This window comes from Gymnodraco acuticeps, unplaced genomic scaffold, assembly GCF_902827175.1.
Source record: "Gymnodraco acuticeps unplaced genomic scaffold, fGymAcu1.1, whole genome shotgun sequence".
Classification (NCBI taxonomy): domain Eukaryota; kingdom Metazoa; phylum Chordata; class Actinopteri; order Perciformes; family Bathydraconidae; genus Gymnodraco; species Gymnodraco acuticeps.
Genome location: NW_022989900.1, coordinates 218,183 through 244,969, shown reverse-complemented (window position 1 = coordinate 244,969; position 26,787 = coordinate 218,183). Strand labels below are relative to the sequence as shown.

At 43.5% G+C, this 26,787-nt stretch overlaps 1 protein-coding gene across 7 annotated transcripts in view; it reads left to right on the top strand.

Moving 5' to 3' along the window:
• Positions 1–25,004, top strand: part of LOC117540188 (caskin-2-like) — a 96,953-nt gene extending 71,949 nt beyond the window's left edge. For 2 of the 7 annotated variants that reach the window (XM_034206743.1, XM_034206748.1), the window contains 13 exons: positions 5,997–6,091; positions 7,195–7,351; positions 8,751–8,924; positions 10,595–10,669; positions 13,256–13,392; positions 14,395–14,455; positions 14,930–15,027; positions 17,551–17,661; positions 17,757–17,858; positions 18,288–18,426; positions 18,556–20,205; positions 21,547–21,874; positions 24,763–25,004. In XM_034206743.1, the coding sequence (XP_034062634.1) occupies positions 5,997–6,091; positions 7,195–7,351; positions 8,751–8,924; positions 10,595–10,669; positions 13,256–13,392; positions 14,395–14,455; positions 14,930–15,027; positions 17,551–17,661; positions 17,757–17,858; positions 18,288–18,426; positions 18,556–20,205; positions 21,547–21,874; positions 24,763–24,862 (3,227 nt within the window). In that variant the 3' untranslated portion in view covers positions 24,863–25,004. The remainder of the gene's footprint in view (positions 1–5,996; positions 6,092–7,194; positions 7,352–8,750; positions 8,925–10,594; positions 10,670–13,255; positions 13,393–14,394; positions 14,456–14,929; positions 15,028–17,550; positions 17,662–17,756; positions 17,859–18,287; positions 18,427–18,555; positions 20,206–21,546; positions 21,875–24,762) is intronic. The other 5 variants (XM_034206763.1, XM_034206756.1, XM_034206773.1 and 2 more) reach the window with 5 other exon arrangements.
• The last annotated feature ends 1,783 nt before the right edge of the window (positions 25,005–26,787 follow it).

Genomic DNA, 26,787 nt, shown 5'->3' with positions numbered 1-26,787 from the left:
TTCTCACCTTATCCCTAAGGGAGACACCAGCCACCCTGCGGAGAAAACCCATCTCGGCCGCTTGTATCCGCGATCTCGTTCTTTCGGTCATGACCCATCCTTCATGACCATAGGTGAGGGTAGGAACGAAAATGGCCCGGAAGACCGAGAGCTTTGCCTTCTGGCTCAGCTCCCTTTTCGTCACAACGGTGCGGTAAAGCGACTGCAGTACCGCTCCCGCTGCTCCGATTCTCCGGCCCATCTCACGCTCCATTGTTCCCTCACTCGAGAACAAGACCCCGAGATACTTGAACTCCTTCACTTGGGGTAAGGACTCATTCCCTACCTGGAGTGGACAGTCCATCGGTTTCCTGCTGAGAACCATGGCCTCAGATTTGGAGGTGCTGATCCTCATCCCAGCCGCTTCACACTCGGTTGCGAACCGATCCAGTGAGTGCTGAAGGTCGCAGACCGATGAAGCCATTAGAACCACATCATCTGCAAAAAGCAGTGGTGCAATCCTTAGTCCACCGAACTGCAGACCCCCTCCCCCATGACTACGCCTCTAAATCCGATCCATGTATATTACAAACAGGATTGGTGACAAAGCGCAGCCCTGGCGGAGGCCAACCCTCACCGGAAATGGGTCCGACTTACTGCCGAGGACCCGGACACAGCTCTCGCTTTGGGAGTACAGAGATTGGATGGCCCTGAGTAGAGACCCCCTCACCCCATACTCCCGCAGCACCTCCCACAGTAACTCCCTGGGAACTCGGTCATACGCCTTCTCCAAGTCTACAAAACACATGTAGACCGGATAAGCGTACTCCCAGGCCCCCTCCAGGATCCTTGCGAGAGTAAAAAGCTGATCCGTCGTTCCACGACCAGGACGGAATCCGCATTGTTCCTCCTCAATCTGAGGTTCGACAATCGGCCTGACCCTCCTTTCGAGTACCTTAGAGTAAACTTTCCCGGGGAGGCTGAGTAGTGTGATGCCTCTGTAATTGGCACACACCCTCTGATCCCCCTTTTTAAATAGGGGAACCACCACCCCGGTCTGCCACTCCTTCGGTACTGTTTCCGACTTCCACGCAACGTTGATGAGACGTGTCAACCATGACAGTCCCTCAACACCCAGAGCCTTCAGCATTTCTGGGCGGATCTCATCCACCCCCGGGGCTTTGCCACTGTGGAGTTGTTTGACGACCTCAGTGACCTCCCCCCGGGAGATTGGTGTTGATCCCCCGTCATACTCCAGCTCTGCCTCTAACATAGAGGGCGGAGTTGTCGGGTTCAGGAGTTCCTCAAAGTGTTCCTTCCAACGCCCTAACACTCCATCAGTTGAGGTCAACAACGTCCCATCCTTACTGTACACAGCTTGGATGGTTCCCTGCTTCCCCCTCCTGAGGTGTCGGACAGTTTTCCAGAACAACTTTGGTGCCGCCCGAAAGTCCTTCTCCATGTCTTCTCCGAACTTCTCCCACACCCGCTGCTTTGCCTCGGCCACGGATGAGGCTGCTGCCCTTCGGGCCTGTCGGTACCTTGCAACTGCCTCGGGAGTCCCCCGGGATAACAAATCCCTGAAGGCCTCCTTCTTCAGTCGGACGGCTTCCCTGACCACCGGTGTCCACCAGGAGGTTCGAGGGTTACCGCCCCTTGAGGCACCTAGGACCTTGAGACCACAGCTCCCCGCCGCGGCTTCGGCAATAGAGGCTTTGAACACCGACCACTCTGGTTCAATGTCCCCAACCTCCACAGGAATGCCCGAAAAGCTCCGCCGGAGGTGTGAGTTGAAGGCCTCCTGAACTTGGGCCTCCTCCAGACGTTCCCAGTTCACCCGAACTACACGTTTGGGCTTACCAGGTCTATCCAGAGGCTTCCCCCGCCACTCGACCCAACTCACCACCAGATGGTGATCAGTTGACAACTCCGCCCCTCTCTTTACCCGAGTGTCCAAAACATACGGCCTCAGGTCCGATGATACGATAACGAAATCGATCATGGACCTTCTGCCTAGGGTGCTCTGGTACCACGTACACTTATGAGCATCCTTATGTTCGAACATGGTGTTTGTTATGGCCAATCCATGACTAGCACAGAAGTCCAGTAACAAACCACCACTCCGGTTCAGATCAGGGGGGCCGTTCCTCCCAATCACGCCCCTCCAAGTGTCTCCATCATTGCCCACATGTGCGTTGAAGTCTCCCAGCAAGATTAAAGAGTCCCCTTCAGGAGCCCCATACAGGACTCTTTCCAGGGGTCTCCAAGAAGGCCGTATACTCTGAACTGCTGTTGGGTGCATAAGCACACACAACAGTCAGAGTTTTCCCCCCCATAACCCGCAGGCGTAGGGAGGCGACCCTCTCGTCCACTGGGGTAAACTCCAACAAAGAAGCACCTAACCGGGGACTTGTGAGTATCCCCACACCCGCCCGGCGCCTCACACCTTGAGCAACTCCGGAGAAGAATAGAGTCCAACCCCTATCCAGAAGTAAGGTTCCAGAGCCGACGCTGTGCGTAGAGGTGAGCCCAACCAGATCCAACTGGTAACGCTCCACCTCCCGCACAAGCTCCGGCTCCTTCCCCCCCAGAGAGGTGACGTTCCACGTCCCCAAAGCCAGCTTCTGTCGCCCGGGTCTGGTCCGTCGAGACCCTCCGCTTTCACTGCCACCCTTCTGGCAGCGCACCCGACCCCATTGATGTTTCCCGTAGGTGGTGGGCCCGCGGGACGGAGAAGCGGAGGTGTTGCCCACGTTGCCTTTTCGGGCTGGGCCCGGCCGGGCTCCGTGGCAAGCCCGGCCACCAGACGCTCGCCGACGAGTCCTCCTTCTGGGCCTGGCTCCAGAAGGGGACCCCGGGCTTCCTCCGGGCCGGGTATCCTCACTTCTTGTATCGTCTTTCATGAGGTCTTTTGAACCAATCTTAGTCTGGCCCCTTGCCTGAGACCAATTTGCCATGGGAAACCCTACCAGGAACACAAGGTTCCAGACAACACAGCCCCCAGGTTCATCAGGGCACACAAACCTCTCTACCACGGTAAGGTGCTGGTTCTTCAGAGAGGACGTTAATAATGTCGGTAATATTAACTTTATTTAATACAACATTTACGGTACAAGATTTAATCATACAGCCCATGTAGTATGATAATGAATTACAGCAAACATGTGCAATATATCCATTATTACAGCTCCGTGGGATGGCAGTAAGACGATATGGATCCGTTCTTATTGTGCATCCATGGGTAAAGATAAACGCAACTCACATTGGTTCCTCATACAGCATCTCTGTAAACTACGTGTATTCACTGAATTTCACTCTCTGCCTTTAACGGCTCGTTGTAGCTCCAATAGCTCCAGCCCCACCCTCCCTGGGAGCACAGTGTGCTCTGATTGGTCGGGACACGTAACATGAACGTGCCGGGCGGCGCGGTCCCGTGGGTTAGATGCGCCTTCATAATGCAGAGGGAAATAACTCTCAGAATAACGTTATTAGCACATTTTTACAACTTGAGGAACGAATGTTTTTAATAAGGGCTATACAAGTGTTCATACTGGGTAGTTTATTTAGTTTAAAAAAAATTATCCAACGAGTTACAGACCACTCTTTCCCCATGTAAGTCAATGGGAAAAAGTGTTTCCGGGCCTGGCAACCAAACGGAAGTGTAGTACCGCCGTTTGGCTAGCACGAATATTTTCATCTGAGTCCGGCGCACTTCCTGGGGGCTTGGCAGTGACAGACGGTCTGTCGCACGGCGATGTCGTCATCACAACAAACGACGTCATCCGACCAAACCTCCCGTTCGCTCTATCTACCTGAGGTCCCTGGCCTGTGCTGACAGTGTGCTAGTTTCTCCCTCCTTGTTCCCCCCAGCATCTATGAACAACCATGTGACATTTATGCTGCTGAATTACCGCTCCCTCAACAACAAAGCACTACTCATCCACGACATTCTCACTGACAGAAGCATTGACATCCTTTGCTTAACAGAGACATGGCAAAATCAGCAGGACTTTGTGACACTCAATCAAGCCACACCCCCAGGCTATCTGTACATCCAGAAGCCCCGCTCCCTGGGTCGTGGCGGTGGATTGGCTGTTATCCACCGAGCTGGCATCCTGGTTAAAGAACTCCCAGTACCTACTACCACCTCATTTGAGTGTGTTGTCTTCAAACTGGCTGGGTCTGCTCCGCTCCAGGTTGCCCTCATTTACCGCCCACCTAAAGCTTCCAATACCTTCCTGTCTGAGCTGTCTGAGTTACTCACCTCTCTCTGCTCCATGTCTCCATCAACTCTCCTGCTCGGTGATTTTAACATTCACGTGGACTCCAGTAATTGCACATTCGCTGCTGAATTCCTCTCACTTCTGGACTGCTTCAGCATCAAGCAACATGTCCAAACTATTTTTGGATGGACACTATAATTTACAGTTTTCAATCTGAATTTTCTTTAAAATAAAAAACATCTATATTTATTCTGACTTTTCTACATCCAACTCACAGGTTTATCATTACTTTGAGAAAAAAGATTATTAATGTAACCCTTTTAGAAGGGAAGATATGGTCATTTGTTCTGGGAATGTCATTTTCGAGCCTGAGACCTGAAAAACAGGCTCAGGGCTTAACAGGTTAAGGAAATAAAATGTGTTTTTTAACTGTGAAATGGAATTGAGGGTTTTTGTGAATGTCTTGCAGGAGACTAACAAAACATTTCTCCAAAGCAAGAAAACACTCATTAATATTCTCAGTAATAAATGCAGATATTTTTTTACATGAAAATCTTCTTTATGTTGCCCCAGAATTCATGCAAACAGCAGCTACTCCAAACACCAAACTTTCCTCCTCTTTCGTTCTTTACTTCATTTTCCCTCTTCTTCATGTCTCTCACACCTCTCTGCATTTGGGCTCCTTCACCTGAGCTCTTTAACATGTGGGGTTACATAACGTTGGACTCTTATCAGGTTCTCACAACTTCAAAGAGCAGACTCCCATTCAGCCGTGTGTGTGTGTGTGGTGTGTTGTGTGTGTGTGTGCTGTGTGTGTGTGTGTGTGTTGTGTGTGTGTGTTGTTGTGTTTGTGTGTGTGTGTGTGTGTGTGTGTGTGTGTGTGTGTGTGTGTGTGTGTGTGTGTGTGTGTGTGTGTGTGTGTGTGTGTGTGTGTGTGTGTGTGTGTGTGTGTGTGTGTGTGTGTGTGTGTGTGTGTGTGTGTGTGTGTGTGTGTGTGTGTGTGTGTGTGTGTGTGTGTGTGTGTGTGTGTGTGTGTGTGTGTGTGTGTGTGTGTGTGTGTGTGTGTGTGTGTGTGTGGTGTGTGTGTGTGTGTGTGTGTGTGTGTGTGGTAATCCTGCAGTCTTTTGAAGTTCCTGTGGGAACACACTGAGGGAGTAATGAGCAGCTTGTGATTTAAACATGCTGCAGTTTGTTTACCGCTGCAGAGGTCCCGGCGCTTTAACAGTAGCAAATAACTTTTTTTATATAACTTCGAAAAGATAACTTTTTATTATACAGTACATTAAGAATAACATAACAAAAAGGCTGCCGTAACATCAATACCATTATTTGGCTAATTTCAAACATACATTGCACAAAATAACTGTAAAACGGGTGAATTGTGTAATTTTTCACTAAATCATAAATAAATAATGCTTTTTAATCCTTAATCTATTTAATTGTAAAAAAAAATGGTCTACATGTAGAATTTAGGCAGCATTTTCAAATAATATGGGTAAAGAGGGATTTAAATCTGGACAAATAAAAGGAAGGTTGAGTTTTGATAAAGATTTTGGATATATTTATAAAATTCTAAAAGTTCTGAGCTACTTCCTGCCCCCCAAAATCCTTTATTATTATTTAGTTTTTTAAATATACACAAAATCAGCCATACCGTTTGAAATAATAAAAAAGACATGAAAAACAAAAAGTGAAAAAACATCAACCTCAGAGGATAACACAAGTTTATTAAAGTACATAAACTGTTACCATCCCTAAGTGATGATTTAAAAAAATGTTTTGTTTCCTGTTCAGATGCGACGGGCGTCCTGCAGGTCCGAGCGCTGAAGGATTTCTGGAACCTCCACGACCCGACGGCTCTCAACATCCGCGCCGGGGACGTCATCACGGTGAGATTCAGTCTGCAGAGGAAAACGCTCGAGCTTTACTGCCATTTAGTCACCATTAGTCAAAATGTGTGTCAGCTATTATAGAATAAGAACTTTCCTGTGTCTTATGTTCTCTTTTAGTCATCACATCGTCTTGAACATCTCAGCCAATCAGGTTAAGCCGTTAAAATGTGTGAGGTGTAATGACACTTGACACAAAAGCTTGTTGACGAAATCAACACTGGAAGTACTAAAGTAGTGTACTTTAGAACAAATTTGAGATACTTGTAATACACTATTTTATACTACTTTAAACTTATACTCCCCACATCTTAGAGGACATTTCTACTTGAAAAATGTACAAAACTTTCAAAATAAAATGCCAGTCTGCAATTTTAACCTTTATTGTGGGAACAAGTCAGCTCTGAGGCAGGCGGAGACAAGTCCACACACACACACACACACACACACACACACACACACACACACACACACACACACACACACACACACACACACACACACACGGTCCTTGAACTCTGTCCTATATTTGATTCATCACACTTGATTCAGAGTTTCCTGACTCACATTAAAAATGGATTGTGATGAAATGTGTATTTTCCCGAAAAAAATCTAGATTTTTGAATAAAAGAGAATTACAGATAATAGTCAAAACATGTACAATATATATTAATCTAAATGCAAGCTGTATAGAAAAGAAATACAACAATATTACTATAAAATAATTACTAATATATCCTAAAAAATGAGATACCCCACCCGTGAATGTCTGAAGCTATGTGTCATGGAAACAGTGGTGGTGATCAACAATGCTAATTAACGTCATCACGCTAAACCTTAGCCACCTTCAGCTTAGCGGTGTTGGCGTGAAGTCATGTGATTTATGTTTCAAAAACCATGAAGTGGGGTTAATATCTGGATATTAGCTTGTTCAATAAAACATGTAAATATCATAAACGTTTGTTTGCCAGAGTGCCGTATTCTGCAATAATCCCAAATCCAACCTGAATATGCCTTTGGCTCTTTGTGGAGGGAACCAGGGAGATGCTAATTTCTTGTGTGGAGATGGGAGGAAAGCTAATATTTACTTATTCACAAACCAGGCACCTGAGGCCCCTTTTGACCCGTCTCGTCCCCTGCAGGTGTTGGAGCAGCATGTGGACGGACGCTGGAAGGGCCACATCCACGACACCCAGAGAGGGACGGACCGCGTGGGCTTCTTCCCCCCCTCCATCGTGGAGGTCATCAGCAGGAGAAACGGTCAGTCTCACAGACAGGACCTCCAAAATTAGACTGACACTTAAAATAAATGAATTCCCACTGAAGACTATACAAATATATGGCCTCAGAAATGTCCTTAAACAGCTGCTGCTTTGTATGGAAGCACATTTTGGCCAAAATAATAACTTTGTATCTCAAAATCATGACTTAGTTTATCAAAATCATGACTTAGTTTATCAAAATAATGACTTAGTTTATAAAAATAGCGACCTAGTGTCTCAAAATAATGATTCAAATGATCAAAATGTTGTCTTATTATCTCAAGATAATGACTTAGTAACTTGAAAAAGTATGATGTTTTTGTTAAGGAATACATCTAAAAATATTGACTTAGTATCTCAAAATAAAATAAATGAAAATAATGACTTTAAATAAGGTTTTGAATACTTTGTGTACTAGGCGCCCCCCCTATACATATTCATCCATTCTACGATCAGTGTTTTTTGTATTTATTTCCACCTCACTTCAGCCTTATAGCAATTTATTAGAGCTGCAACAGTTGGTAAATAAATGTTTTTGCGAAATTGTCTTTAAGTCTTTCAGGCACTCAAATATGAGGATTTTCTACGGAGCCCTGGAGGGTTCATAGAGAAAATAAATAAATAAAACGAGGCCACGTTTTATTAATTTGTGCGCACGAGATGTAATTCGTGGCCTCAATTTAAATAAAACGTTAAAAAAAACGTGGCCTCGTTTTATTTATTTGTTCTCTCTATGAACCCTCCAGGGCTCCGTAATTTGCTGCTTTTCTTAATTTTATATTATTTTAAAATGATAATCTTAGTGTTTCCGACTGGCAGACGTTTAAAGACCTCACATTGGTCTTTAAGAAACTGGGATGGAAATGTTTTACTTTTTCTGACATTTTATAAGCCCTGATCTAAAAAATAAATAAATTGTAAATGGAAAAAATTGGTAGCATAAATACTATAACAAATACAAACAGTATATCTGAATTAAGGTCAAAGGTCTATAGAAGATAATTAAAATACCACCAATAAAAAAATTACTATAAAATGTCTAAAATATATTTTATGAATTCAAATTAAAGTTTTAGATAAGAACATACACATTTAAAATATTAAAAGATACTATACAGCAGGAGTTCTAATTTATGCATTTTAAACATATTACACATGAGACCTTTATCACCTCATATAGGATGCGCTGTAGATCTAAAGTCGCCATTTTCCGTTAGAAACTAATCTGCCTGCTTCCAGAACCATCCCATGCTTCCTCCTCCTCCTCCTCCTCCTCCTACTCCTCCCCCCTTCCCCCTGCATCCCTCCACCTCCCTTCATTCCACATAATGACTGACCACCACCTCTAACCATCAGCTTGATAACCCCCCCTCCTCCATCCCTGGTCCTCCCTGTAGGGGGCACCCTGTCCCGGCACGCCTCTCTGCCCACCACGCGCCAGCAGCAGCTCTCCAGAGCCCCCCTCTCCTCCAGCCTCAGCTCCGCCCCTCAGACCGACGACTCCTACACCCTGTACGCACCCCCTACCCACGTGGTGCTGCCGCTAGCCAACGGCCTCACTACCAACACAGGTATACACTCACTCAGGACTCACTGGTCATACTGTAGACTGTTTAAAGGGTCCCGTGCTTATCCAGAATCTTAATCTTAAAACCCTTTTAATGGGACATTTTGGATGTCTTAAAGTGGGGTTTAATTACTTCTCCATAGTCAGTGTATTAACAATTAACAGGAACTAGCTCAAAGTTCACTCTTCAAAGATTCAAATGAACTAATTCACTTTCATAATTCACAATTTTTTTCCCCCCCAAAAAGTACGTGTTAAATGTTTTTGTTTATTTAAATAAGCCATTCCGAGCTATTCTTTACCAGTAGAACCTCGTCCTCCTAGACATCCAGCCACGATGATTTCCTCTGCCCACTTCCTAACCTTATCATTTATTGCATACTATACAATCACAGGCAGAGATGACAAGAAAAGGGAGTTTAGGTTTTACCACTCAAAACAATGTGTTTTATTGTGCAGAAATGAGAAAAAAGGTGCAAGCTATACCCTATCCAGGATTATAATGTGTCCTTGCCTATCCAGGATCTGTGATGCGCCTTTAAAGGAATCATTTGGATGTGTTTAAGTGAGGTTGTATGAGGAACTTCTGCATCTACATATTAAATATAGTAGATTACATTTGTAGAAACCGACAGGAGTACCAGCAAAACATAACACTTCAGTTCACACAAATTAAAATGAGCTAGTTGCTATTGAGCATCTTGAGGCTTATCCGTTTCAATAGCCATCCATCCCCCAAAGATGGCTTTTTCTCTCCCCACTTCCTGAGCTAAATAAATGAATCTACACCACTTATAATCATAGACGGAGTGTGTCAGTGTATAACCTACAGTAGATGTTGTTTGTAGATTCAGACAGGAGTAGCAGCAAAGAGCTATGCAATGAACTGCTGCGGACGTTTTTGCATTTTAGTGAATTGGAAAAAACAGTAATTTCACCTCCCAGAAGATGGGGCTGCTGGTCTACTTCTGCCTCCAAAGTCCAAATCAGATTCAAATGCATTTTGGAACCAACTTGGAAAAGGTGGCTGGCACCCCTAACTTAAAAACATATTGACTGATTTATTGATTACATTTTGAGTAATCGAGGATTTGTCCGACTTTCCCTCATAACTAAGCTTAAAATGTGCCTAACCCTAACCCTGATACATGTGTTGTTCTCACCAAGCTTCTGGATCTAAACATTTCACAAATATTTCTGGATGAATTTGCTGCAATTTTCCTGTAAACCTGAATGTTTCTAAAAAACAATTCAAAAATGAAGAGGAAGTCCTGCACTTTTTCACATTCAGCACCAAGTGTTTTCCCTTATTTACCTTCTAGAAGCCCCCTGTAATGAAATAAGCAGAAATATACTTAGTTATGAGATTTAAGCTGTTTAGGCTTCTTCAAATATTTTTTTTTTGCATTGCCGATAATCAACCTGATTACTTTATATTGAAAGGAAACCACATTTTGATTAGACTTACTATGAGATAATTCATCAGTGTGTGTGCTTCGATCCCTAACCCGGATTCAAACCCCAAGTATCTTCACTAATCTGCATGAAGAAGAAATCTTTCTTTTTCATTTCTGCTGTAAGAGTCCCAAAACAAAGACCCGGTAGATGCTAATCTAATCACAGTCCGCCCCCCCACGACAGAACGCAGTCCATCAGAGTCTTTGTGTCCGATAGGTTTGTCTCCGGGCCGCCTTTCTCAGTCTGGGTGTTATTTCGAGGACATCTGGGTCCTCAGAGACTCGTGTCATGGTAAGAGTCCCCGAAACGATAGCTTCCCCCCCCCTGGCTGTTCTGAAGCTGCCTCGCTGCCCCGCTCCACGCTCTGCATCTGGACCCCACACACCAAGACATTTTAAACAACTATGATCTACAAAATGTGACCAATCTGACCTCAAGTCACTTCACGTCACGTCTCTTTACATTATCTCCTGACACCTCATGTTGCTTTACATTATCATGATCATTACTGTACTTTACAATATCTCATGTCACTAAAGATGACTTATTTCCCCCCACGTCACTTTACATGATCTTACTTCGCATGTAGTTAAAGGTCCCATGTCATGCTTTTCTGGTTATTACCCGTCCCCTTGTGTGTTATGAAGGTTTTTCTGCATGTAAACGGTCTGCAGAGTCACAAACCCTCAAAGTACACCCTGTAGCGAGTAAAACTCTAACACAGAGAAGACCTGTCTGTGCTGCCCCAGAACGCCTCGTTGGACATCTCTCTTTTTACATTGTTTACTTCTTGGGTATAGTGACGTGTTTCGGGTATAGTGACGTTACGTCCGCGCCGTTACGTTTGAACAATCCGCGGACTTCCTCACACACACACACACTCGGCGGGACGTTGCGAGGCTCGCTGCTGCGAGGAGCGGACAGTGTGAGCTGGCTCACTGGTGTGGGGTCAGCGAGACACCGCGGAACTCAGCCTGGGCACACACACAAACTCCCAGCCAGGCTGTGGGTGTGTGTGTGTGTGTTCGGGCTGGGTTTCGCTGTGTCTCGCTGTCTCGCAGACGGCCACTGGGCTCACAGGGAGGGGGGGGGGGGCAGGAGCTCCAACAAGCCGTTTAGGACAGAGAGTGAATACATGTACTTTACAGAGATGCTGTGTGAGAAACCAATGTGAGTTTGGAAAGTTGCACAGTATAAATGTATTCTAGTAGACCTCATAAATGGAATTATGATCAGTAGAAATGGCCGTGACATGGGACCTTTAAAACATTATCTAATTGTATTATCACATTTTCTTACCGCGCTTCAAATGACTTGCTTTACATTATATCACATCACTTTGCATGATTCTATACACCCCCAATGTCCCTTCACCTTATGTATTGTACTATTTCATGTTATCTCATGTTATTTCACATCATCTCAAATTGCTCCATGTCACTAGATATCTCTTCACATTATCTCATGTCACTTCCCATTGTCTCTTTTGCTTAACATAATCTCATGATGCTTCACATCATCTCTAGACTCTTCATATTGTTTTTTTTTGCTTCACGATAACACAAGTAGCTTCATATTGTCTTCCATTGCTTCACATCATCTCTCATTTGCTTCACATTATCCAATTTTGCTTCACAATATCTCACATCTCTTCATATAATCTCGTATCATTTGACATTAAATCATGTCACTTTGAATGAAGTCGTACTGTTTCACATTATCTCATGTCACTATACATTATCATATAGTCTTTTACATCTCACGTCGCTTCACATTTTCTGACATCGACTCACATTATCTCAAGTCTATTCACATTATCCCACACAGCTTCACATTTCCCTTAACCTCCTGTTTTTTCACATTCAATCAGATCCCCTCACAACACTGAAGCAGTGTCCAATGATTTCCTGATGTTGCGGCACGTCGTGCCATTTTGCCTTGTTTCATCTTACGTCTTGTCACATCGTGGACACATGCTAGAATGTATCTACTGAACATCATTATTGTCAAGTGCTTTATGAAACCTCTAGCAAGACTCGATGACAACCCTCCTAACCTTAACTATTTGATGTAATTGAGTAACCCTTATCTTCATGCAAGGGTTTCGGAAGTCAAGGATCCAATATAAACACAGACTACTTTTGGTGGCACATTCTATCATTGACCTTCCTTATGGGCTAAATGAAACACAAACTCCCTGAAGGTGACGGTTTGAACACAAACACTCCCGTGTGCTTGGTGTGTCGGGTCCAAACACTCTGAATGATTCAATGCTTCATGCTAAACCTGCCGTCAGTGCGTCTGCTACCAGTAATCCCTGTTGTTGTATTAACTGGTGCCACTTAGCATTTCATCTAAACCCTCAAAATGTTGAGAGCTCAGTAAGTGGCGAGGAAAGTAGAATCTGCTATGAGTTATTATCCATTATTAACGATGAATTATATTATTGTGCGTCTTCACCGAAGCAACTGCAACAAATGCTGATCCCTTCACATGTTCAGCACTCTACACTCCACTGGGAACCACTATGAGTTCAACATCCGGGTATTTAAAGTGCACTTTCACATACTTGTATCTGTGAAAGCACTCAAATGATCAAGGGTTAGGTCTCATGCTGGACACTGGAAGGGAAGGGACTTCACGTCTGTTTTTAATAATAATAATGTTCTGTCTTTAAAGCGTTACTACACATTAATGGACTCGTGCCTGCAGCTGTGCTCCCCTGCTCAGCTTTTAGACCAGACACTTGCATTTGCCCGGCACCCCCCTCCTCGCTCCTTTTCCCCTGCAGGCTTTTGACCCCGGCGAAGAGCATCTGCTGCTCCCCCCCCACTCCCTTCTAGACATCAGGACTTTATTTTGTTTTTTGTTTTGCAGCTGGAGACAGAAACAGCGTCGGGAGCACCGGCAGTGTGGGCAGCACCCGGAGTGCCGGCAGCGGACAGAGCACGGAGAGCACCAACGCTCCAAACGGACTGCAGCACCACGCCGTTCATCACGACAACACCCACAAGGTACTAGCATAGATGGCGTGCGACATTCCGGCAATTTCTTTTCTACGAGTGAGGACAAATATATTCCCAGAAGCCTTGACGATCAGATCATCATAAGAGCGCATGTCATGCAAGAAAGCCACAGTAAGAGAAGTGCAGGAAAGAGTCCTAAAACCGAGAAGTTGGTTAGCAATCCAGCCCTTCCTGTTCCCTCATCTTGAAGTCAATGGTTTTTTTATCAGATTTTGTTTAGACAACAAAGATGGGTGAAGGATGATTTAAAAACAGTTAGTTACTGTAATACAAATATAAATAATAAAGACGTTGTTTTAATTAAAGGGTTTCTATAATTATGCATATCTTACTATATACACAGACACACAGTTTAGTACATATTGTAACACAACAGCATTTGCACTGCAAAATGTTGCTAGAACATAAAGAAAGTTGGAAAAAACATTTATAAAGTAAATAATTAACAGAAAAATATAACCACTCAGTATCTTATTTCAGGTGTTTCTCTTTTCATTCATGGGTAACATGTGTTTATATTGCAAGCAAATAAGATAAAAACTAAGAGTGTACGTATTTGAAATATCACAATGCATTTGACCAAATTCATTGATATGGATATAGAGATAATATTGTACGGTTAACTTTTGGTGCTTTCATTAAAACATGTGATTTGTGATTAACAATAATCAGCGATGTGAACGCAATGACTTAGATTGTAGGGTATGGGGTAAGTTGCCTCCAACAATGTGATGTAAAATAGTGCGATAGACATAACCGTGTAAAATGCAGGAATAAGAAAATATATGTGATAAAACAGAATGTGAAACTAAATACTGCACAGTAGAATGAAGTCCTTTATATTATAATATTATATAAAAATAATATGTTGACTCTAAACAGATAAATAAGACTAGCTTAGTGGCCTGTTTCACTCATCATATTATCACATTATTAAAGTTTCTGTTTCTTGTAGAAGGTCAATTGTTCTTGTTGTTTTGTTGTGTGCAGCCGGCGCCCCCTGCTGTGGACTCTGGACTCTCAGACGGCAGCAAACAGCCAGATCAGTCAGGTGTGTTTCAACAGTCCTGCCCTGAACCCAGAGGGCAGTGTGATGCAGGCATAATGAAGTGTTTCTGTTACTGAGGAGCTCCTGCTTACTCATTTCACATTTTCTTTCCATTTCACATTTAAGAAAGGAATTAAGAATAAAAAGGGGGTTATCATATACATTTTAGAATTGTATCAGCCCCTTTCTCTCTTGAAAGGTTTACCATCACATTGATATTTAGTGGCAAGACTTTTCATGCATATGATCATTTTCAGCATTACGTCATCTTTTTAACCCAGGTATTAATGTTGTTGGTTGTGGCTCATCTGTTTTAAGTTTCTTTTGTGATATAACCTCTCAAAATGCATTAATAACAAAACTACAAACTACTGTTTTTGTCACATTGGGGTGCAATATTCAAACCATTTATTTGACAACATCTGTTACGAATTTGTTGAACTTTTGTGACATTTTGCGGTCTCTCCATGGCTGCAGGTGGGACCGCTCGCAGGCAGACGGTGACGGTGCAGAGACCGGCGGAGCAGGGCTTCACGCAGCAGTTCGTCCGCCCTCAGCAGCTGCTGGAGGGGAAGGTACAGACACTTTAATCATCTCAAAGATTCAAAGGCTTTAATGTCATATGCACACAAGCTGCAGTCAAGAAATGGAAATGCAAATCTTAAGTCCTGAGAAACAAATGAAAAAATAAGAATTGTATAAAAATAGTGCAAGCAGAAACAGAGTAGAATAAAATAGTGCAGATTATGTTGCAGCCCAATGTGCAAGTAATGCAGATGAAGTAAACTATATACATGTCATAAGCATACTTAATACAATAAGCTGAATAATGCAGAGAAGTAAATGCAGGAGTCTATATACATGTAAATAGAATAAGATACAAGAACAGAACATAACGTTTAATTTTGTACAGTCAAAACAATTAAATACTGTTTATTACAGTGAGAACAATTTTGATGAATAAATTGTCAGATGCAAACAGATGAATGCTTTAGGTAATGGAGGCACTTAAAGGGCCATGTCATGCTTTTCTGGTTATTACCCGTCCCCTTGTGTGTTATGTAGCTTTTTCTGCATGTAAACGGTGTGCAGAGTCACAAACCCTCAAAGTACACCCTGTAGGGAGTAAAACTCTAACACAGAGAAGACCTGTCTGTGCTGCCCCAGAACGCCTCGTTGGAGATTTCTCTTTTTCCATTTGTTTCTTCCTGAGTATAGTGACGTAAGCTTCACAGTGACGTAACGGCTCAGTGTGAGTTTGTGTGTGTGCTTAGGCTGAGTTCAGGCTGAGTTTCGTGCAGTGTCCGAATTACCCATTTGCTTTCGGGGGAGCCCTATTTTTCAGTGCACATCCTGCTACTAAAGGCCTCTCCCTCAGTGTGGAGCTGTCAACTTGACCCAACTAAAAGTTGTTCTGCTCACGTTGTCATTTTTAGACTCCTTCTTTGCTTGTGAATTCAAAAGCTGCAAGGCTTGGCTGTTTTCGTTTTGCCATACTTTTTATTACAAAGCCAGAGTTAAAAAAATATCAATATGAAAATGTAAAATACCAAGCCGGTATCGCCACCGTAACCATAGCAACGTAAGTAGCGTAAAGAATGCAGCGCCGCCACGTACAGATGGCAACACCCAGAAATATTCACAAATGTAAAACAAATATTCAGAAACTGTAATGAACAATGACTATTATTTATTTCAAGACATTTTATTTACAGAAACTCAACATTTCTAATCTGTGTGACACAAATATGCATGATCTTTTTTTGGGCTCCCCCTATTTATCTCAAAGTCGGCCTTCAGGGGAGCTCCCCCCCATTTCGAACAGTGCTTTTGTGCTGTCTCGCAGACCCCACGCAGCAACCAGGAAACGACACCAGTAATCCAGCTCACACTGTCCGCTCCTCGAGCCTCAAAGGGCGGAGCAGCGAGCCCCGCAACGTCCCGCCAACACGGCACCCAGACCCCACACAGCATTCTCATCTGTTTGTCATTACTGGTGTCCTTTTCTGGTTGCTAACAAACGCCATTGTAACACATAATCACTGATGCTCCGCTGTAACGGTGGTGGACTGATCAGAACAGAGTGGGAGAGCTGACCAATCAGAGCGCAGTGGACTCATAGGGAGGGGGGGGCAGGAGCTCCAACAAGGCGTGTAGGACAGAGAGTGAACACACATACTATACAGAGATGCTGTATGAGAAACCAATGTGAGTTTGGAACATTGAACAGTATAAATATATTCTAGTAGACCTCAACAATGGAATTATGATCAGTAGAAATGGCCAAACATGGGACCTTTAACAGAGTTCAGGTGTTTAATAGTCTTATTGCCTGTGGGATGAAACTGTCTCTGAGTCTGGTGGTTTTAGTCCGGAGGCTACGGTACCGCCTGCCAGACGGCAGCAGACAGAACAGTTTGTGGCTGGGGTGATTGTGTTAATAATCATTTTCTATTGACTCAAATTAGAAGTTGTTGTCAAAATTGTACATTTGTGACTTCAAGTAAACATTTGTAGGGGTTGTATGGGTTTTTTGTACAAATGTATTTATTTTTTGATCTCAGAAAATATCACATTTTTGTGTCTAAATGTATGAATTTATACTCAGTTTTTTCTTGTAAATGAATTATTTCAATCTAAGAGAATTTCATTTTTATTTCTTGCAAATATATGACTTTATAATCTCAGAATGTACCATAGAAGGTACTTCTATAAATGTACCACCTAAAATATCCTTGTTTATTTCCTGTTCATTAGCAAAACAAATCTGTAAATTAAGCACTTTAGTCAGAGTTAATTGAAGATCACTTATGTTGATTTTTTTCTCGCACAATTTCTGACATTATATTCTCAAATATTAGAGTTTTTTTCTTGTAGATTTAATCCTATTGAATACTTTATAGAAGAGAGAGAATTACCACTTGTTTTGAAATCCATTTCCTAATTTACTTTCAGATCTGTTTTTTGGATTTCTTTTCCCTTCCATGTCTTCCATTACATTTGTCTTTTCCATCATAGACTTAAGAGATGGTTATAAAACAGATAATATACTGTTTCCCCCCCCTCATCAGTGTGTTTGTCCCCTGTGTGTGTTGCAGGATGCAGAGGCCATCTATCAGTGGCTAAGTGACTTCCAGCTGGAGCAGTACATCGGGAACTTCATCAATAACGGTTATGATGTTCCCACCATCAGCAGGATGACTCCGGAGGTGAATAAGGACGCTCTCTGGTGCTTCACAGTATAATAGGACCTGGTTAGCTGTGCAGCCTTCATCAGATGTCCTTTGTGTTGTTTTGTCCTCAGGATCTGACCGCCATCGGAGTGACCAAACCCGGACACCGCAAGAAAATCTCCATCGAGATCAACAACCTGAACATCCCCGAGTGGCTGCCGGAGTACATCCCAGTAAGAAACAAACAGCTTCCTGCTGCGTGATTCCTCACCTTGTGACTGTATACTATGTATTATTAATGTTATAATGCTACTAAAGATCATTTTGAGGTAGTTGTACTTTACATGAGTATTTTCATTTGATGCTACTTTGTACTTCTACTCCACTTCATTTTCTGGCAGCTTTAGTTACTTTACAAATTCAGTTTATTAGTGATAATTGTAGGTTAAGTAATTCAGCAACAGCAAATTAAGTAATTCAAATAAGCTCCACCTGTAGTACATACCCATTAATATAATATATATGATTCTGAAATGGGATATTACCCTTAAGTCATTTTACAATTTAAAATTGCTACTTTAACTTTATGAAAGATCTGAGTTATTCTTCCTCCACTTGTGTATACTGGTGTGTTCCTGATGCTGATCTGTTCCTCCTCTCAGTCGGACCTGGGTGAGTGGCTCAGTGCCATCGGCCTCCCCCAGTACCAAAGGAAGCTCTCTGAAAACGGCTACGACTCCATCAGCATCGTCAAAGACCTCACATGGGAGGATCTGCAGGAGATCGGCATCACCAAACTGGGTGAGGACACTTTTTATTCTGTCATGAACTCAATAGAGTATTTTTTGAGGTCTTATGGTCAGCAGGTACGTATGGTTGTTGAAAACAGTGTTTTCTTACTTTAATATCATGGTTGTATTTTCCCTCCAGGCCACCAAAAGAAACTGATGCTGGCGGTGAAGAAGCTGTGTGACATCCACCGAGCAATCCTCCAGGCGGAATCAGGCCAAGGCACGCTGCGTCGTAAAGGCCCCGGAGCCCTCCACCTGGTGGCCATCGAGCCGCCCGACTCTGTGGGGGAGTCTCCTCGCACCCCCAAGATGCTTACCTTCCAGGACAGCGAGCTGAGCGCCGAGCTGCAGAGCGCCATGTCCAGCCACTACGGAGGCTGCGAGGAAGGCCTAGCCTTCAAGAATGCAGTGGGGATGTCCCAGAGCCAGGAGAGCATGGACGCCCGGTCCAGAGGCTCCGGGCGCTCCCAGGAGCCCCCCACCGCCTCCATCAACCCCCACAGCTGGTCGCAGGAGAGCCTGGAGGGCAGCCCGGCCAGGGAGAGGAACCTCCCAGAGGGCTGGGACCAGCGGCCCCTGCAGCAGCAGACGCTGCCCAAGCAGGTTCCTCTGGGCACGGCCACCGTGTTCAAGTACCCGGCAATTCCAGCCAAGCCTAAACTGCCTGGGTCCCCTCGGGGTCCCTCCCCTCACGGCTCCCCAGCGCTGAAGGGTTTCAGCTACTTGCATTCTCACTGTGGCTCCACAGACTTCAGCTCGAGGCCGGAGAACTACAGCATGACATTGACACCACCTAAAAAACGCGCCCAAACCCGCTATGCTCTGTCTGATGGGGAGCCAGACGAGGACGAGTACGAGCCGTCGAGTCGCTGTAGAAACCTGTCGTCCTACGCCACCTTGACCCGCAAACCGGGTCGCAGCCATCTGGCTCGATTGCAGTCGAGTTCAGAGAAGAACGGCAACGTGGGACGCAGCCAGTCCTTTGCGGTGCGCGCCCGTAAAAAAGGTCCCCCTCCTCCGCCTCCGAAGAGACTGAGCTCAGTGAGCAGCACCAACAGCGACGAGCTCAGCGACAGCAGCACCACGTCCTCTGTTGGCGGGGGGGTAACGGACAGCCCAGTGAGCGTGAGGAGCATCGCAGCCTCTCTGGAGGGCAGGACGGAGGGGAAAACCCCCAGCTCAGAGGAGGCTTCCCCTGCACACAGCGCTGCAGGGCAGGAGGCTGCGGGGGTGAGGAGGAGGGTGCAGAGCGAGTGTATTCCATCCCAGACCCGCAACGTCCCGGTGCCGGATCGGGGGGTGAAGTCTGACACGGAGGAGGAAGACTCAAAAGGCTGCAGGCTGGAGGGCTCCTCCTCCCCTCAGAACAGCTCCAGTGAGTGCATCCCCTTCGCAGAGGAGGGTAACTTGACTATCAAACAGAGGCCTAAAGCCCCCGCTCCCCCCCGAGCTGAGGCGGTGCTGGAGCCCCCAGAGGCACAAGCAGCCAAGGACTCAGAGCTGCCAGAGTTTAATCTGAAGGAGTCTGACACGGTGAAGCGCCGGCACAAGCCAAAAGACAAGGAGCAGGGAGAAGGCTCCCCCAGCAGAGAGAGGCTGGATTCAGAGTCCCGCAGCAGCAGGCCCCCCTCCCAGTGCCAGGACCAGGACCAGCTCAGCCTGAGGATCAGTGAGGCCCGGCTGGAGAGGCCTGCCAGCCCGGCAACAGGATCCTCCATCAGACCTCCCCTCTCTCCCAGACCTGCCGTCGCCCCGAAGCCGGTCCGCCACAGTCTGCTGGCCGCACAGGGTAAGAGACTGACAACACAAACTACCGATGGGAAGAAAGAATCCAAAGGATTCTCAACAGTGGAGTAAAGTAGATTCTCAAGTAAGGACCTCCTGCTCAACTGAACCAAACTCTAAACAAACACTATCAAACAGAGTTCTGTAAGCTTTTTGAATCCAACTTCATTTGACTTCATGCAGGTTTCATTTTTTCAGATAATAATTGTTTATAATTCAATGCATCAACATCTCATTATTCCCCATACTTTGAGTTACATTTCTTGAATCATGTAAATCCCAACAATGTTTGGCTCTTTATGTTAGACTTGACTTGGGACTTGTTGATCTTGATGTTGGACTTTTGGATTTCTGACTTTTGATTTAAGGTTTGTTGCTTCTAAATAGATGTATGACTGTATGACTGCTGTTGATGTTGGACTTGATTTGGTAGTAGTTACTCTGACTTGAGTTCGTACTTGTTGATCTTGAGTTTGGACTTGTTGATCTTGAGTTCGTACTTGTTGATCTTGAGTTCGTACTTGTTGATCTTGAGTTCGTACTTGTTGATCTTGAGTTCGTACTTGTTGATCTTGAGTTTGGACTTGATTTGGGACACTATTGCTTTTGATGATAGACATCATTTGGGACTGGTTGCAGTTGACTTGATTTGGGACTATTGTTTTTGGCTTTTGGACTTGATTTGCAACTTATAATATGGGACTTGACCTGGGACGTGTTGCACTTGACATTGGACATTATTTAGGAATATGTTTGTCCTTACTTAGAAATGTTAGGTCTTATTTTTGGAACTGTTGCTCTTGACATTGGACTTGATTTGGGAACTGTTGGTTTTGTCTTTGGACTAGTAGGATTTGTTAGGACTTGTTGCTCCTAACCTTGGACTTAATATGGAACCTTTTGGGTTGCACTTGTTTTTTGACTTGTTGCTCTTGATGTTAGACATATAAGACTTTATTACTGTTGACGTTGGGCTTAATTTGGGACTTGTGGAGTAAGACTCAACTTGGTACTTCTTGCACTTGACATTGGACATGATTTGGGACTCCATTTGTCTAGACTTTGGACTTGTAGGTTTGGAGTTGGGACTTGTTGCTCCTAATGTTGGACTTATATGGAACTTGTTTGGTTGGGGTTGATTTGTGACGTGTTGCTCTTGGTGTTAGACTTGAATTTAAACTTTAAGTTCTTGACTTAGACTTTTTTGTGTAGAGGGATTGTTGCTTTTGATTTAGTACTTAATGATCTTGACTTAGGCTCAATTTGTGACTTTATTTCTCTTAATTTTGGACTTGTGTGTGTACTGTTTAACATGTCAGTATTTGACCTGCCGTTGTCTCCTCAGCAGCGGGACTCTCCTCTCAATCTGTGACCGTTAGTGTGGTTCAGAGTGTGGCCTTCACCTCTCCGTGCTCTCCCTCTCACGGGTCCCTGGCTCCGCCCCCCCCCTCTCACGGGTCCCTGGCTCCGTGCTCCCCGGCCCGCCCGGCCCCTCAGAGCCCCTCTCTGGCAGCAGTGAGGCCTCAGGTGTGTGCGGTGGTTCCGGGTCCGGCCCCCGACTCGTCCTCTGGGACTGAGGTGGTTCAGCAGAGACTGGATCAGACCAGCACGTCGCTGGCAGCCGCTCTGAAGGCCGTGGAGAGAAAACTGAACCTGGAAGAAAACTCCGAAGGGTAAGAAAGAGTCACTACTGGGACTGTAAGGAAGGGATGAAGTGCAGCGAGCAGGTCATCATTGCAAAAGGAAACCTGTCATATTGATTTCAATATTAACTGATTTAAAGATGATTGTATTGCTTCCACCAAGACAAAGTGTCTGTTGTAGAAGGAATGGTTCAAACTGTGGTGAAAGCACTTATCAATGTTGTCTGCCCTTTAACTTTCAATAACATGAGTTTCTGTTGAAAATATCAAAATAAAGACTTCATATTTCAAAATGAAGAATTTGTATCTCAAAATGAAGACTAAGTCTCTCAAAATAAAGACTTTCCACTACAGCTCGCTTTAAGCGTACCGAGCCGTGCGGGGCCCGTTTTTGGTTGCGTTTCCACTAGGCGTAGTTCCGGCTAGCAGGTACTATTTCACAGTTTTTCTGGCCCCATAAAATCGAGGTTCTTAGCTGGCCAACAACCAGGCTGAGTCGGGCTGAGTATGCTAAACTAGAGAGAGAATCGCTCGCAAGGGGACTACAACTACAACAAGATGAACATATTTTACGGTGATTTAATTGTAATACACGTTTCAAAATGATGCCGAAGTAACAACATACTGATACCGGTTAGTAAAAACCATGAATTAATGCTTTGACAAGTCTGCAGACAGACGGCTGGCGAAAAACCTTTTAAAATGCGTGTTTTCTAAATGGAGATCGGCTAAGCTAACGCAGTGTATGCTCCGACCGTCCACACTCACAACAACGGCCTATACAGAGAGACATAAATAAACCAGCGACTATATTCGCCATGACACAGGCAGTCTGTGGTTTGTACTTGTTTAACTTTTGTCTAGTTTCTGAACAGATATGAGGAGCTGTGAGCTTGAGTGCTAACAGCTAATGGCTGATGTTGTTTTTATGTGGTTCGCATTGAAGATGACGTCACGGCTCCACCTACACTGCGTTACTATAGTTACTGCCCCAGCTACTAAACTGTAATGGAAACGCAGCATAAAGTGAGCCTGGCCTAACTATACCGTACTAAGCCGTGCGAGGCCCTGCAGTGGAAATGGAAAATAAAGAATTAGTATCTCAAAATAAAGACTTAGTATTTCTAAATAAAGACTAAGTTAGTCTATATTTTTGATATAATTAGTCTTTATTTAGAAAGACTAAGTATCTCAAAAAAATGAAATAATGTTATAGTATCATAAAATAATGACTTATTATCACAAAATGATGATTTAGTTAATAATAATGTATTTCTCAAAACAAAGACTTAATATCTCAATATGATGACCCCACTCTGTCATCATGCCCAGATGGTTAAATGGAAAAACCAGAGAACCTCTGGCTTAGCGTAGAGTACGGTTGGTCAAAAGAATGTGGCTGCAGGCAGACAACGACATGATGAATAACGCAGGGGCGGATCTACGGGGAGGGGAAAGGGGGGCAGCTGTCCCCCCACTGTAGAGCCTTGCCCCCCTAACTTTTGTTTCCCTAAAACTGTACTTGTAGAAACAAACCTACACTATGTCCACAAGCTTCTCAAGCAACGAAACAAGCAGTTCATTAATTAAAAGTCAATCATTTTAAATATCATATTTGCCCCGGCCCTGCATTAACTTGCGGAGCGGCGTTCACACAGACAGCGGCTCACACCGCTGCAGAGAGGGAGCGAGCTGTCCCAGCACCTGAAGGTAGATCAGCTTCCCCTGGGAGCATTTCCCCTTCCACTAGTTTTGCGTTTACTGAAGACGAGAGCTTGAAACTAAATATTAATAAAACTCTGCCGTTTGAATCGATAGCGTTGAACAGACGGTCGCTGTTTGGGACGTTACGTTACAAAATACTATGCAGACAGCGCTCGCTGGGAGATCGATCACTTTATTTGCTAAACTGCGGTACTATTAAATCCACGTAAACTACACATCACAGCAATGAGGCCAGATAAATTAAACCAGGATACATCCTTTACCGTCAAACTGGATCTAAACACAGCTGCCTGTGTGCGTTTGATAAATAATTTCTAATTTTATATTTATTATAGGCTATGCTACTTATCAGCTACATGGCCCTAACGTGTAAAGTTGTACAAGCATTTGTACCAGAGCTTTTCACAAGTAGACTCTTTGCAGGCCAGAGTATAGGAGTGATTCAACAACAACAAAAAGACATATCTGAGAAGTGATCAGGAGGAACAGAAAGAGGAAGAGGAAAAGAGAGATGGAGAGACCAGGAGGGTCAGAGCAGGAGGAAGAGGAGGAGATGAAGACATTAGTGAAGAAGAAGAAATATATGTGAGGAATAAAGATGAAGTATCAGAGAGAGGGCCAGAGGCAGGGATCAGGAGGCAGATGAAACTCCAGCTGGACCACATGGTATGTTCTTATTCTCCTTACATATTCCATTACAGCAGCACAATCTAGCAGCTCTTAGTATTGACAAATATTGATTGAAATGTGTTGCTGCACAGGTCACCTGTAGCTCTCTGAAGAGATGGGTGATGTCATTTGTGTAAATAATTATAACTAAGTACTTTTACTGTACTTACAGTAAACAGAATTCTAGGGTATCAGCAGTATTTTCTGCTCTTTTATACTATATTTGCGTTTGTTGGTCTGAACACCTTGTTTCTCTTGTGCATTAAGAACACTTGTGTTAGGGCATGATTTAACAATAAATAGGTTATACATACAGTACAAAATACCACATACTGTCCGCCCTCCCATGCCACCTTGGCATGACCTCTTGCCCCCCCTTTGCCAACCCATGTAAAATGTTCTAGAACCGCCACTGGAATAACGTCATCTGCAGACCCTCGCGGATGCATGAATAACAGGAATTGGCCTGAAGGGGGCAGTAGAATGCAACGCTTCTTATATTTACATCTATTGTTTCTCACCAGGGGATCTAACCAGGTGAAGTCCGCAGGGACGATCCTGGACGACATCGGCAACATGTTCGACGACCCTGGCCTGACCAAGCTGGACGCCATGTTGGACTGAAGACTTTCATCAAAGCCTCAACCTCAGGAAGTGAAGGAGTTGTGGGTAAAAAGAACGTTTGACTCTGAACTACATGCTGACGCAGTCCGAGGAGAACACCAGCACTCGATTCTGCGTGCGGTCTTTTTCTATAACTACGTCCTCCGCGTGTGTCTCACACAATCTGGACTCAAGACTTTGTTATCGCTCGGTCGCTGTCGTGTTGTTTTTAACAGAAACTTTAACCAAGCAAAAGTTGGACCAGCGGTACTTCATCAGAAAGTCCGCCGCAAATGATTACGGTTATGTTAAACTAATGTTGTTACTCACATATTTATCATTATGCATAATGGAGAGCTGAAGTCCCTTCTAGACTTTATTTCAAAAAGGTTAATAGAAAATTTAATTAACTATGCACGCAAAGGAAAGAAAAAGGTGTTATTATTATTATTATGATAATGGAACATTAACTTAAATATATACAAATAAATAGGGGAAAATAACACAAAATAATTATAATAAACCTTAACAAGGATTACAAAAATTGGACATTAAAACAAAGTTAATAAATAACTACACAAATATGGAAGAGGATTAGGGTCATCTTTGGTTTAGTTGTGAGTTTAAAGTCAGAATTCTGAATTATTGTTTTACTGAAAATCTCAGAATTCTGTATTTTTCTTTGTTTTTTTTATTCAGAAAAAAAATCCCTTTTGGTCAACTCATAGGTGGCCTGAATCCTCTTCCTTACACAATTACTTAAAAATAATGGAACAAATAAAATCAATTGAATAATATTTTAAAAGAAACATGCTTTCTGACTCGTGGAACACTTTGGCTCTCTATCCAACAGTCTGACCATTTCAAACATTTGTACCTTTTTGTAATATTTTAAAAAAACAAACATTTCTTTTATACCAAGTGATCTTAACCGTGTGCGTTCGTCGTCCGTTCGTTTGTGTCGTTCAAACTGAAACCTGTAAAAGTGCTTGACCATGTTCACACAAAGGGAAGCATGTTCAGTGATATACAGACTATTTTTTGATATTCATTATAGCCAAATTAGTATTTAAATTAGAGTTATCTAAATATGTATATTGTACACTAGAGTTATATACAGGAGCAGATATTCAACCAAAGTCTTTGTACATATTTTCCTCAAATATTTTCCCAAAAAGATGTTTATGAAGCGATATTTTCACGGTGCAGCCTGCAGCAGCGTCTGGATATTCAGCTCTATCTAAACATGATTCATTTGTGAAAGTGACAGTTAACTGGTGCGCGATCATGTGAATGAATGTGTGTGAATGCGATGCTTTGTGTGTGTTTTTATCTCTCGAGGCTCAGGAACATCCAGCAATGGAAAAAACTACAATAAATCCAACAAAGAAGAAAATAAATGTTGGCAGAGTCTCTGCAGCCTCCACATTCCTAAAATATGAATGTATTGTCTTCATAACAAACCAGAAACGTCCTGCTGGTGTTGATCTGTGGACGGTTGAATGGAGCAACAAAAGGGAAAAAGAGCAATTATTTTTACTTTAATCATTTATTTTCATTTTTCTTAATCATCCTTAGCAATTTCTTAAAGGTATAATACATATCTTCCACATTAAAATAACTAACAACGACTAAACACTTGAATTGTGTACATCCATTATTCCATTATAATTTTTTTTAAATTTGTTATTTGAATAAAGGTAAGTTGTGTTTCATTCGACATATTAGGGCAACAAATAAATACATTACATTTCAGAGGGGAGAGAGGTCATATCTTGGGGAAAAAACAAGAAACGTCCAAGATTCAATTTGTCAATTCAACATTTCAGTGGAAAAAAAATTGTCAATTTAATTATTTGTAAAATAAATGACACATTTTCTAAATCTTCAATATACTATTTTGGGGAAAGAAAATATACATTTCCAAGATCTAATCCTGAAATGTA